Source organism: Oncorhynchus mykiss, chromosome 1 (genome assembly GCF_013265735.2).
Source record: "Oncorhynchus mykiss isolate Arlee chromosome 1, USDA_OmykA_1.1, whole genome shotgun sequence".
Taxonomy (NCBI): Eukaryota; Metazoa; Chordata; class Actinopteri; order Salmoniformes; family Salmonidae; genus Oncorhynchus; species Oncorhynchus mykiss.
Genome location: NC_048565.1, coordinates 8200359 through 8215155, shown reverse-complemented (window position 1 = coordinate 8215155; position 14797 = coordinate 8200359). Strand labels below are relative to the sequence as shown.

The 14797-nt window shown below is 43.2% G+C and overlaps 1 protein-coding gene across 1 annotated transcript; it reads right to left on the bottom strand.

Moving 5' to 3' along the window:
* Positions 1-1268: 1268 nt before the first annotated feature.
* On the bottom strand, positions 1269-5823 carry LOC110497697 (5-hydroxytryptamine receptor 3A-like). Its single transcript, XM_036989287.1, has 6 exons — positions 5609-5823; positions 3147-3316; positions 2673-2845; positions 2227-2437; positions 1847-2050; positions 1269-1561 (listed from the first exon to the last, which is right to left on the bottom strand). Exons 1-6 carry the CDS (start codon positions 5821-5823, stop codon positions 1269-1271), a joined length of 1266 nt encoding a protein of 421 aa, XP_036845182.1.
* Positions 5824-14797: the final 8974 nt, after the last annotated feature.

Genomic DNA, 14797 nt, shown 5'->3' with positions numbered 1-14797 from the left:
TAGATTAAATGGTTGTAAAGATGGGGAGAGGTCTGTCTGTAATAAAGAGATGCTCTGCTTTTTGACACCACACTTCAAACAGTCCTGCAGACTGTAGTTTTGTCTTGATTATTGCCCAATCATGTGGTCAAGTACTACAAAGAAAGACCTAGTTAAGCTGCAGCTGGGCCAGAACAGAGAGGCACGTCTTGCTCTTCATTGTAATCAAAGAGCTAATATAAATACTATTCATGCCAGTCTCTCTTGGCTGAGAGTTGAGGAAAGACTGACTGCATCACTTCTTCTTTTTAGAAGAAACTTTCACATGTTGTAAATTGCAAATGGTTTCCATAGTAAACTTACACAGCTCTGACACACACACTTACCCCACCAGACACGCCACCAGGGGTCTTTTCACAGTCCCCAAACCCAGAACAAAATCAAGAAAGTGAGCAAATTATATAGAGCCATTATTGCCTGAAACTCCCTTCCGTCTCATATTGCTCAAATGAACAGCAAACCTGTTTTCAAAGTAAAGCAACACCTCACGGACCAATGTCTCCCCCCTATCTTGACCTAGATATTGTGTGTATGTATTGACATGTAGACTATGTGTGACATTTTTAAATTGATTTAGTTCTGTCCTTGAGCTGTTCTTGTCTTTTAATGTTCTGTATTATGTAATGTTGCATGTTTCGTGTTGGACCCCAGGAAGAGTAGCTGCTGTTTTTGTAACAGAAAATGGGGATCCCAATGAAATACAACAAAAAAACAACTTAGTGAAGGATGTGGTTTTTGGATGATACACGACTTTGCATGTCATTGATCCATGTCTTGCGTGACAGATCTTCATCTTCATCATCATTGATCCACCATCAACATTACAATTCAGAAAATATCTCAGATGACCCCAATGAATTGTTGTTTGTAATGAAACAGTTGTTTTCGTGAAAGCATGTTTATTTGTCAAAGAAAAATATATTTCCTCTAATGTAGTAATATATAAGTCAACACACTTACTCAGTGAAGCCAGAAGATCAAACAAACAATTGTTAAGTTATGCTAACTTTAAGGTAATTGTTTTTAAATGTAAACAGCAGTTGACAACATGGGAGACTCTTAAGTCTTGTACACGGTGGTGTAGTGGAGGGTAAGCACTATTTCCACACATTTTGTATTTTACACAAACATTTAGCCACCGATCGTGGAAAAATGCGAAGAACATATCGGGAGCGTTACTTTATTCACAACGAATGGCGTTTCACCACCTAGTTTTTTTAACCAGTACATCACTGGTTGTACGAATTACTCCAGATGCTGAGGATGATGATGAAGCTGAAGGTGATGAAGATGCAGTAGATGCCAAACAGCAGCCGGTCTATGATGTAGCCCACCTGCATCCAGTCCTGGGAGATCTGGTTCCCGTCCACATGCTGGGCCACCTGGAGGCGGATGGACTGGAGCTCATTGCCCAGATTCCTCAGCTCCGCTAGGGCTGGATCGCCTGCCTTTGACCACATCTTACCTGGTTCTCCTGTTTGAACCTGTCTCTCCACCAACACTAGAGGGCAGACTTTCACATCTGTTTGTTCGAGACAAGAGGGAAGGAAGGGAGAAAGGTGAAATTATGAATGTACCTCCTAAAGACAGAAATTATTGACGTACGTGGGAAGTTTAATTCTGTCTAAGGTCGGACCTTGTAAAGTGTCTGGAAAAATGTATCAGAGTGATTCCTGCATTTATGTTACTGTTCAGGCCTGTGATTGAAGGTTTTTACTATATTGCATTGGGTTGGGACAAGACAAGGATCTGCTAACTGAATGAAAGTCTGTGTAATTGTAAATCCCTGGAGGATCAGACAGGGTACCTCTTGCAACTGGATTGAAGATGATCTTGTCCTCTCTGGATTTCTGAGGCAGCCAGACGAGGGTGCCCATGAAGCGCAGTACGAGCACTCGGACCCAGCCAGGCACTGGGGGGAAGTTGCAGGAGGCGACCAGGAGGTTGGTGATGAGAATAGTCTCCAGCAGGCTGGCCACCATCAGAGCCAAGCAGATGGCAAAGAACACATCTGCATGTGCAGGAGGAGGGAGGTGAAGAGAGGAAATATTCAGCAACTCTTAGGAGGACAAAGGAAGTGGACTTGGACTTGACCCTAACTAGCTAATCCAATAACACAAAGTAAACATCTACATTTATAACTTACGAAAAATATGGTGTTCCCAGTACACATGTTTTCATACTCACTTATCAGTGGAATGGTGCTTCCTGTGACGGGCAGAAGGTCATTCACGATGAGCAGGAAGACGGAGTAGCCCAAAATTAGGGTCATCTTGAAGGAGGAGCGGTCCACGTTCTGGGGAGGCAGCAGGAAGCTGAAGAGATCCACAGTGATGAGAAAGCAGCTGGGGATCAGGAGGTTCACCACGTAGAGGGTGGCTCTGCGCCTCAGGACAATCTACAGTTTAGAGACACAATGGGGAATGAAAACCTTCAAGGGTGATCTGGCTTGGTGCAGTCGTTCCCATATCAGACAAGACAAAGCCATAATTATCTGGGTTAGCATCCTATGTGTGAAACAGGAAGTACTCTCTGAAACAAAAGTAATGCTAGAAATATAGAGAACTCAACATTCAGTGCTAGTAGAGCTAAATTACTGGCGTCTCAGAAATTGCAGTTCTTTGGGTTCTTACATAGAAGCAGAGCTCATCGTAGGGGTTGCTTTCTCCTTGATTGAATGTTGATAACTTGAACTTGCTGGATTTGATGTCCATCAGCTCCCACTCCCCTTCGGTGGACAACACGCTAATGGAGCGTTTCAGGATGTCCTCCACCTTCTTCCCTAAAATAATCCTTATGTCCGACACTGCAGGGGAGAAAAAGGAATGGGACATCCTGGGATGAATGGGTTGAACCTATATGGAAGCAGAACATGATCTGTACTGAGGGGATGGTAAACTTGGGCCTAACACCAAACAGATCCCTTGGTTGACACCGAGTCATTTATCAAAAACTTCAATGGACTCGATGGGCCACCCTGTTTCACATCTATCATTTCAGATCACAAGAGAGTCAGGATGTTTTTTTGGGAGAGAAGTAGCGATGGGTTTGACGTCTGACCCTTACGTTCAAGTAAGTCCTAAAGCATGGTTGCATTGACGTCTTACCGTGGTGGATGTAGGATCTGAAGGTGAAGGTGCAGTTCTGGACGTCAAAGGGGAAGATGTAGATCTCCAGGTTACAGGAGCTAACCACTCTGACAGGGTTGGCGTCTCGCACTATACCAGTGTGCTTAATGTACACATAAGGGACGATGGGAGCTCTGTTTTCATCCATACTGTAAAACAGGGTGAAATAGGGGGACAATTTCAAACCATGGGCAGGATATAAGTCATATGTTTTATATTTTTTAATTGTGACTGAAGCTGTCAATAGTGCAATAAAAAGGGACAGAATTAAAGTGTTTGTTAAGATGTCCGCTCTCCCGCAGAATTCTAAATAGCATAATACAAACATCCCTATCAAGATCTGTCTGTTTAAGATATGGATTTCTATAGCCTGTGTCTCAATCCACCACATCGGCCAATGACGGCCTTCTGCATCTGCGGTGGAAGGTTGCCGAGCTACAGTTGTGTTTGTCAGACCATTCGACATCCCGAAAATCTGTCTTTTCTCGAAAACGTCTGTCTGAGTCCAAACTAACTAAAATGACCACTCCATGGAAAGATGAGACTCTCACAAATACTATGGTGTTACCAACCTCGTGTCCGAAAGGTGAGACTCACAAACACATACATGTTTGTGGTTTTGCTCTAGGACAACCACAAGCCTCACAAGACTCATCTGAAGGGAGCATGGTAGCAGTTAAAATCAATTATGGAAGTACATGCAGTGCCACTCAAACGTTTGGACACACCTACTCAATCCATGTTTTTTCTATATTTTCACTATTTTCTACATTGTAAAATAATAGTGAAGACATTAAAACTATGAAATAATACAGATGGGAATCATGTAGTAACCAAAAACATCGTATATATTATTTTATATTTGAGATTCTTCAAAGTAGCCACCCTTTGCCTTGACGTCAGGTTGCACAAATTCGTTTACATCCCTGTTAGTGAGCATTTGTCCTTTGACAAGGTAATGCATCCACCTGACAGGTGTGGCATATCAAGAAGCTGATTGAGGAGCATGATTATTACGCAGGTGCACCTTATGCTGGGGAAAAGTTTTGAGGGAGTGTGCAATTGGCAATCTGACTGCAGGAATGTCCACCAGAGCTCTTGGCAGAAGATTTCATGTCAATTTCTCTACCATAAACTGCCTCCGACGTCATTTTAGAGAATTTGGCAGTACGTCCAACCGGCCTCAAAACCACAGACCATGTGTATGACGTTGTTTGGGCGAGCGGTTTGCTGTTGTCAACATCGTGAACATTGTAAACAGAGTTCCCCATGGAGTAGGTGGGGTGATGGTATGCTCAGGCATATGCTACGGACAACAAACATAATTGCATTTGATCAATTGTCAATTTCAATGCACAAAATTACCACAACGAAATCCTAGGCCCATTTTTTTTAAGGTATCTGTAACAAATAGATGCATATCTGTATTCCCAATCATGTGAAATCCATAGATTAGGGTCTAATGAAATTATTCGATTGACTGATTTCCTCCTTTGAACTGTAACTCAGTAAAATCGTTGAAATTGTTGCATGTCGCGTTTATATTTTTGTTCAGTGTATATTGAAGTAGTTTTAGTGCCAAAAAAATAGTTTAAATATTGGTCCAAAAAAAATATACATTGCCTGATCTTTCGTTTATCTCTCAGATATAGGACAGACACTTTAAAACAAACTTCCTTTTCATCATTTTTTGATTGTGTTTTTCCATGTATTAGTCTGTTATTCAATGTGTTTCTATGGGCTAATATCAGGAAGACCAAAGTCAACGTTTCATCAAAAAAATAAGTATATCGTATCTATATAGACTATAGAGATGTTTAACTCACAATTCATTGATTACCACATCTGGTGACCAGAACCTTTCCCTGGGGAGAGAAATATTGGCAGAGCCGCATTGGACTGGGTCCCAGCTGAAAAATTCATTCTCCCATTCCTAAAACAACAAGTTAGCAACAATGCAATATGTTTGTAAGAAGTCTGTGAGCAGCATTCTAATTGATAATATGATGTTTAGGATTGTTCGACAGTCAAAGATAAAATATATATTTTAGTTTTAACCAAATATATATATATATATATCACTATTGCTATTCAGTACATATTGGTGAATGGATGTTGTGCCCTAACACAGAAGTAACGTGCTGTAGGAGAATCAGAAACCAAAGTGCAAAAATGACTCCCATACATTGTGTACATATATTTGCAAAAAATAATAAAATAATAAGTTTACCTTCACCAGCCAAATGTAGGTGTTCAACAGTTGTGCTTTTTCTTCCTGAAAAGAGAATTAGTTTTCCTACAAAGTAAAGGCAATAAAGCCACATTTTACATACGTCTACGAAACAGGATGTAGAAGAACATTCAGAACTATGTAGCACATGTCAAATACATTGATGGATTTAATGGTATGTCTCCTCAGGTGAACTAGTTGAAAGGGATACCATGCTGTCCTGCTACTCCTTACCACACCCAGGATGCCGTAGAGAGTGAAGTACATGCTGATGTTGGTGGGGGTTGAGAGGTTCATGACAGGTCGTATGGAGTACAACTTCATGACGTTCTCCAGGGCGGCCAAAAGGGATATGGTGTTGGGGTTGGTGCAGTTCACCACTATCTTACATCTCAGGCATGGCGCTGGGGAAACAATGGTAACCATGCTGCTTTATATTGTGGTTTTGTTATGGTCCTGTGTTCCTCAGTTAGTAGAACATGGCACTTTCAACACCAGAGTTGTGGGTTCAATTCCCACGGGGGACCAGGATGAAAATGTATTCACTCTCTACTGTATGTTGTTCTGGATATGAGAATCTGATAAATGAGGTCAAATATAAGAACATCTTCAGTGAAAAGTCATTCATTTTAGGGTTCTTGCGTAATGTAGATATCATTATTAGATTCTTCTTAGAATGATGAAGACTTGCTACTTTTTCATATGATAGTGAAATGAATTGACTGCAAACCCAGAAATACATTATGAACTTGATGGTTAAGGTATCAGCTACCCCAAGTAATATCAAAAAGTAAACATAAAACTAAAGAATAAATGAAAACAAACTATTACTCAAATATAATACTTTAAGTTTACTTAAATTAGTTGACTTTACTCATTTTTTCCCCGTGTCCAAGCTGTACCTACCCTGTACCATGATACAGCAGATGATGAACAGAACCTGGTGGGAACTGACCCACCATCGTTGAGACTGAAATAGTCATTTAAAAAATCACTGTTAGGTTCAAAGGTCAAACTGTATTTTAGAGATACGGTCCATTGTTTAGTGTATGTTTGATAATTAATACAACGTGTATAACACCATGAATTACAGTAAGAATTCACAACCTAATTTACCACAAAAGTAAACCTAACAAATGTTTTGACCAATTACAGTAAATGCATTGAAGCACAACACACAGACACACAACTTAAGTAACGTAAAACCCCCAATTGTAACAAAAGGCATTAGAATGAAAGATATTTACCTCCATTTTGGAAAAATCCTTGGCTGCCATTAAGCAGCAAGTTTTTGCAAACTACTGTTGACTGTTTCAATCCTACAGTAGTTTGGCTGAAGAACTGTCTAGAGCAAAGCTTTGTTACCTCACTCCCATAACGATGGCATCTCTTCACCAGCTGGAACACATTTTATATATACAGACTAATTTGCATAGTTAACCACTTATGTTGATGTATTGTCATGGCATAACAAATCAAAAGTTATTAGTCACAGGCGCTGAATAAAACAGGTGTCTAGACCTTACAGTGAAATGCTTACTTGCAAGCACTTAACCAACAACGCAGTTTTAAGAAAAATACCTGACAAAAAAAAAGAATAGCGAGGCGATATACAGGGGGTACTGGTACAGAGTCAATGTGGAGGCTATATACAGGGTATTACGGTACAGAGTCAATGTGGAGGCTATATACAGGGGGTACCGGTACAGAGTCAATGTGGAGGCTATATACAGGGTATTACGGTACAGAGTCAATGTGGAGGCTATATACAGGGGGTACCGGTACAGAGTCAATGTGGAGGCTATATACAGGGGGTACTGGTAGAGAGTCAATGTGGAGGCTATATACAGGGGTACTGGTACAGAGTCAATGTGGAGGCTATATACAGGGGGTACTGGTAGAGAGTCAATGTGGAGGCTATATACAGGGGGTACTAGTACAGAGTCAATGTGGAGGCTATATACAGGGGGTACCGGTACAGAGTCAATGTGGAGGCTATATACAGGGGGTACTGGTAGAGAGTCAATGTGGAGGCTATATACAGGGGGTACTAGTACAGAGTCAATGTGGAGGCTATATACAGGGGGTACTAGTACAGAGTCAATGTGGAGGCTATATACAGGGGGTACCGGTACAGAGTCAATGTGGAGGCTATATACAGGGGGTACCGGTACAGAGTCAATGTGGAGGCGATATACAGGGGGTACTGGTAGAGAGTCAATGTGGAGGCTATATACAGGGGGTACTAGTACAGAGTCAATGTGGAGGCTATATACAGGGGGTACTAGTACAGAGTCAATGTGGAGGCTATATACAGGGGGTACTAGTACAGAGTCAATGTGGAGGCTATATACAGGGGGTACCGGTACAGAGTCAATGTGGAGGCTATATACAGGGGGTACCGGTACAGAGTCAATGTGGAGGCTATATACAGGGGGTACCGGTACAGAGTCAATGTGGAGGCTATATACAGGGGGCACCGGTACAGAGTCAATGTGGAGGCTATATACAGGGGGTACCGGTACAGAGTCAATGTGGAGGCTATATACAGGGGGTACCGGTACAGAGTCAATGTGGAGGCTATATACAGGGGTACCGGTACAGAGTCAATGTGGAGGCTATATACAGGGGGTACCGGTACAGAGTCAATGTGGAGGCTATATACAGGGGGTACCGGTACAGAGTCAATGTGGAGGCTATATACAGGGTGTTACGGTACAGAGTCAATGTGGAGGCTATATACAGGGGGCACCGGTACAGAGTCAATGTGGAGGCTATATACAGGGGGTACCGGTACAGAGTCAATGTGGAGACTATATACAGGGGGTACCGGTACAGAGTCAATGTGGAGGCTATATACAGGGGGTACCGGTACAGAGTCAATGTGGAGGCTATATACAGGGGGTACCGGTACAGAGTCAATGTGGAGGCTATATACAGGGGCTACCGGTACAGAGTCAATGTGGAGGCTATATACAGGGTATTACAGTACAGAGTCAATGTGGAGGCTATATACAGGGTAGTACGGTACAGAGTCAATGTGGAGGCTATATACAGGGTATTACAGTACAGAGTCAATGTGGAGGCTATATACAGGGTATTACAGTACAGAGTCAATGTGGAGGCTATATACAGGGAGTACCGGTACAGAGTCAATGTGGAGGCTATATACAGGGTATTACGGTACAGAGTCAATGTGGAGGCTATATACAGGGGGTACTGGTACAGAGTCAATGTGGAGGCTATATACAGGGGGTACCGGTACAGAGTCAATGTGGAGGCTATATACAGGGTGTTACGGTACAGAGTCAATGTGGAGGCTATATACAGGGGGCACCGGTACAGAGTCAATGTGGAGGCTATATACAGGGGGTACCGGTACAGAGTCAATGTGGAGACTATATACAGGGGGTACCGGTACAGAGTCAATGTGGAGGCTATATACAGGGGGTACCGGTACAGAGTCAATGTGGAGGCTATATACAGGGGGTACCGGTACAGAGTCAATGTGGAGGCTATATACAGGGGCTACCGGTACAGAGTCAATGTGGAGGCTATATACAGGGTATTACAGTACAGAGTCAATGTGGAGGCTATATACAGGGTAGTACGGTACAGAGTCAATGTGGAGGCTATATACAGGGTATTACAGTACAGAGTCAATGTGGAGGCTATATACAGGGTATTACAGTACAGAGTCAATGTGGAGGCTATATACAGGGAGTACCGGTACAGAGTCAATGTGGAGGCTATATACAGGGTATTACGGTACAGAGTCAATGTGGAGGCTATATACAGGGGGTACTGGTACAGAGTCAATGTGGAGGCTATATACAGGGGGTACCGGTACAGAGTCAATGTGGAGGCTATATACAGGGGGTACCGGTACAGAGTCAATGTGGAGGCTATATACAGGGGGTACTGGTACAGAGTCAATGTGGAGGCTATATACAGGGTGTTACAGTACAGAGTCAATGTGGAGGCTATATACAGGGGGTACCGGTACAGAGTCAATGTGGAGGCGATATACAGGGGGTACCGGTACAGAGTCAATGTGGAGACTATATACAGGGGGTACCAGTACAGAGGCAATGTGGAGGCTATATACAGGGGGTACCGGTACAGAGTCAATGTGGAGGCTATATACAGGGAGTACCGGTACAGAGTCAATGTGGAGGCTATATTCAGGGGGTACCGGTACAGAGTCAATGTGGAGGCTATATACAGGGGGTACCGGTACAGAGTCAATGTGGAGGCTATATACAGGGGGTACCGGTACAGAGTCAATGTGGAGGCTATATACAGGGGGTACCGGTACAGAGTCAATGTGGAGGCGATATACAGGGGGTACCGGTACAGAGTCAATGTGGAGGCTATATACAGGGGGTACCGGTACAGAGTCAATGTGGAGGCTATATACAGGGGGTACCGGTACAGAGGCAATGTGGAGGCTATATACAGGGGGTACCGGTACAGAGTCAATGTGGAGGCTATATACAGGGAGTACCGGTACAGAGTCAATGTGGAGGCTATATTCAGGGGTACCGGTACAGAGTCAATGTGGAGGCTATATACAGGGGGTACCGGTACAGAGTCAATGTGGAGGCTATATACAGGGGGTACCGGTACAGAGTCAATGTGGAGGCTATATACAGGGGGTACCGGTACAGAGTCAATGTGGAGGCGATATACAGGGGGTACCGGTACAGAGTCAATGTGGAGGCTATATACAGGGGGTACCGGTACAGAGTCAATGTGGAGGCTATATACAGGGGGTACCGGTACAGAGTCAATGTGGAGGCTATATACAGGGGGTACTGGTACAGAGTCAATGTGGAGGCTATATACAGGGTGTTACAGTACAGAGTCAATGTGGAGGCTATATACAGGGGGTACCGGTACAGAGTCAATGTGGAGGCGATATACAGGGGGTACCGGTACAGAGTCAATGTGGAGGCTATATACAGGGGGTACCGGTACAGAGTCAATGTGGAGGCTATATACAGGGGGTACCGGTACAGAGTCAATGTGGAGGCTATATACAGGGGCTACCGGTACAGAGTCAATGTGGAGGCTATATACAGGGGGTACCGGTACAGAGTCAATGGGCACCGGTTAAGTTGAGGTAATTGAGGTTAATATGTACATGTACGTAGAGTTGTTATTATTAAAGTAACTATGCTAATAGTTAAGATAAGATAATAACAGAGAGTAGCAGCAGCGTAAATGAGGGGGGGGGGGGGGGGGGGGTCAATGCAAATAGTTTGGGTAGCCATTTGATAAGATGTTCAGGAGTCTTATGGCTTGGGGGTAGAAGCTGTTTAGAAGCCTCTTTGACCTAGACTTGGCGCTCCGGTACCGCTTGCCGTGCGGTAGCAGAGAGAACAGTCCATGACTAGGGTGGTTGGAGTCTTTGGTCATTTTTAGGGCCTTCCTCTGACACCGCCTGGTATAGAGGTCCTGGACGGCAGGAAGCTTGGCCCCCAGTGATGTACTGGACCGTACGAACTACCCTCTGTAGTGCCTTGCGGTCGGAAGTTGAGCAGTTGCCATACCGGGCAGTGATGCTCTCGATGGTGCAGCTGTAGAACATTTTGAGGATCCGAGGACCCATGCCAAATCTTTTCAGTCTCCAGATGGGGAATATATTTAGTTGTGCCCTCTTCACGACTGTCTTGGTGTGTTTGGACCATGTTAGTTTGTTGGTGATGTGGACACCAAGGAACTTGAAGCTCTCAACCTGCTCCACTACAGCCCCGTTGATGAGAATGGGGGCGTGCACGGTCCTCTTTTTCTTGTAGTGCACAATCATCTCCTTAGTCTTGATCACTTTGAGGGAGAGGTTGTTATCCTGGCACCACACGGCCAGGTCTCTGACCTCCTCCCTATATGTCTCATTGTTGTCGGTGATCAGGCACATCACTGTTGTGTCATCAGCAAACTTAACGATGGTGTTGGAGTCATGCCTGGCCGTGCAGTAATGAGTGATAGGGAGTACAGGAGGGGCCTGAGCACGCACCCCTGAGGGGCCCCCGAGTTGAGGATCAGCGTGGCAGATGTGTTGTTCCCTACCCTTACCACCTGGGGGCAGCCCATCAGGAAGTCCAGTGTGGATGTTGCCTGTAATCCATGTTTTCTGGTTGGGGTATGTAGGTACAGTCACCGTCAGGACTACCTCATCGATGCAGTTATTGATGAAGCCAGCGACTGATGTGTTGTACTCCTTAATGCTATCGGAAGAATCCCGGAACATATTCCAATCTGTGCTAGAAAAACTGTCCTGTAGCTTAGCATCTGCTACATCTGACCACTTTTTTTGTTGACAGAGTCATTTGTGCTTCTTGCTTTAATTTTTGCTTCTAAGCAGGAATCTGGAGGATAGAATTATGGTCAGATTTGCCAAATGGAGGGCGAGTGAGAGCTTTTTACTTGTCATAGTGCCAGCATCGGTTTGTGGTGGTAAATAGACAGGTCTGAAGAATATAGATGAAGTTGCTTTTGGGGAATCCTCAGAAAATCACAGCTCAAGACTATTTCAAGTTTGAACACAATTATCCTGACACAAATATCTCTGATCCCTTATAAGTGACGCAAGGATTCAATTATATTCTTGATTGTACAATCAAACTAAAGTGTTGTAGAAATGTGGTAGAAATATGCCTAGCAACAGAGAAGACCATGAGTGAGATCCATAAACTTTGGGGCAAATGAGGTGGTCAGTAGAGCAGGTGAACTCTTGTGGTACAGAGCTACTTTACCTGCAGGGGGTTGGATACAAAACAGACGTGAGCCACAGTAAATGGCTGTGGTGGAGGGTGAAGTTGCCCATAGAAGCTGATCCTGGGTCAGTGTATCATTTTCCACACTAATGGTTAAGGTTAGGATTGGGGGAGGGGAAGCTGATCCTAGATCTGTACCTAGGGGACATTTCACCCCAGAGCTGTGGTGTACCAACCTATGCAACAAGTGCAACCAGTGGGCATCGAACGATAGTGTACCACAGCTCTGCAGACAATACACGTACTGGGCTATGGAAATGAGCTGGGGGTTCACCTCAGCACACAAAGGAACAGGTGTCCCAATGTCCCCCCATTCAGCTCTCCCACCCAAATCATTAGTTATATAACTTGTGTTCTTTTTTTATTTAATTTTTATTTCACCTTTATTTAACCAGGTAGGCCAGTTCTGAACAAGTTCTCATGTACAACTGTGACCTGGCCAAGATAAAGCATAGCAGTTCGACACAAACAGCAACACAGAGTTACACATGGAAAAAACAAACATACAGTCAATAATACAGTAGAAAAAGTCTATATACAATGTGAGCAAAGGAGGTAGGATAAGGGAGGTAAGGCAATAAATAGACCATGGTGGTGAAGTAATTACAATATAGCAATTAAACACTGGAATGGTAGATGTGCAGAAGATGAATGTGCAAGTAGAGATACTGGGGTGCAAAGTAAAATAAATAAATACTGTATGGGGATGCGGTAGTTGGATTTTTTCAGTTTGTTCCAGTCATTGGCAGCAGAGAACTGGAAGGAGAGGCGGCCAAAGGAAAATGTGGCTTTGTGGGTGACCAGTGAGATATACCTGCTGGAGGGCGTGCTACAGTGTGCTGAGATAAGGCCAGGCTTTACCTAGCAGAGACTTTTAGATGACCTGGAGCCAGTGGGTTTGGCGGGGAGTATGAAGTGAGGGCCAGCCAACGAGAGTGTATGTAATGTAATGTTTATTCTCTGTCCAGCGTCTGATACAATATATAGGCTGATCATTTAATTCTAGACGGGCGATATATGAGCCCTGGAATTAGTTCATGACCTAAGGAAAGATGGATGGAGAAAGAGAGCGAGAGAGACAGAGACACAGAGAGAGAGAGAGAGAGAGAGAGAGAGAGAGAGAGAGAGAGAGAGAGAGAGCCGGAGACCAATGGAAGAGGGAGATAACGAATGAAAGAAAGAAAGAGAGAAATAAATAATGAGAGATAAAGAGAGAAAGAAAGGGTAAGAAGAGCACATGCACAGGATTAAATGCTTTAGTATCAATGGTACCTAATCAATAAGCAGTGCTGGAAAAAGTACTCATTTGTCATACTGAGTAAAAGTAAAGATTCCTTTATAGAATATGACTCAAGTAAAATGTGGTCACCAAGTAAAATTCTACTTGAGTAAAAGTTTTTAAGTATTTGTTTTTAAATATACGTAAGTATCAAAAGTACATGGAATTGCTAAAATGTAAAAATATGAATAATTTCATATTCCTTATATTAAGCAAACCAGATGGCACAATTTTCGTGTTTTTATTTTATTTATTTACGGATAGCCAGGGGTACACTCCAAGACCTAACAAATGAAGCATTTGTGTTTAGTGAGTCCGCCAGATCAGAGGCAGTAGGCATGACCAGGGATGTTTTCTTGATAAGTGTGTGAATTGGACCATTTTCCTGTCAAAATGTAGTTTTAGGTGTCAGGGAAAATGTATGAAGCAAAAAGCACATTATTTTCTTTAGGAATGTATTTAAGTAAAAGGGAAAGTTGGCAAAAATATAAATAGTCATATGTAGTACATATACCCCCAAAATACTCTTAGTAGTACTTTAAAGTATTTTTTACATAAGTACTTTACACCACTGTCAATAAGGCCAAGGTTATTCATAAGGGACATTGGCAACCTCCAAAAATGACAAAACTTGTATCATGCAACATAATATACTATATTGTTGTACTATCAAGTTGGTAAAACCTCACCACTCAGGTAATGCTGCAGGCTTTGCACCTATTTGTCAAATGGATCATTCTCAGTAATATAATAACATTCAAGTTCTCTCAAAGTTGTCATTCGTGCTTGTAATAAGGTATTTTTAGAGGGACATCTTTACTTTAAAAAAACATTGACAGACAAACACCTTTCTCTTTATACTGAAGAAAACATTATACCTTAAAACAAACCAGAAAGAACAAATGAAAAATCATTTTAAACAGGTTGTTAGTATGCAAATTAGTTATGCAGAGCATCTAAACTGCAGTACCACTGTAGACATTGAGGAGATCTACAGTACCACTGTAGACAGGGAGGAGGAGATCTACAGTACCACTGTAGACAGGGAGGAGGAGATCTACAGTACCACTGTAGACAGGGAGGAGGAGATCTGCAGTACCACTGTAGACAGGGAGGAGGATATCTACAGTACCACTGTAGACAGGGAGGAGGAGATCTACAGTACCACTGTAGACAGGGAGGAGGAGATCTACAGTACCACTGTAGACAGGGAGGAGGAGATGTACAGTACCACTGTAGACATTGAGGAGATCTACAGTACCACTCTGGACAGGGAGGAGATCTACAGTACCACTGTAGACAGGGAGGAGATCTACAGTACCACTGTAGACAGGGAGGAGGA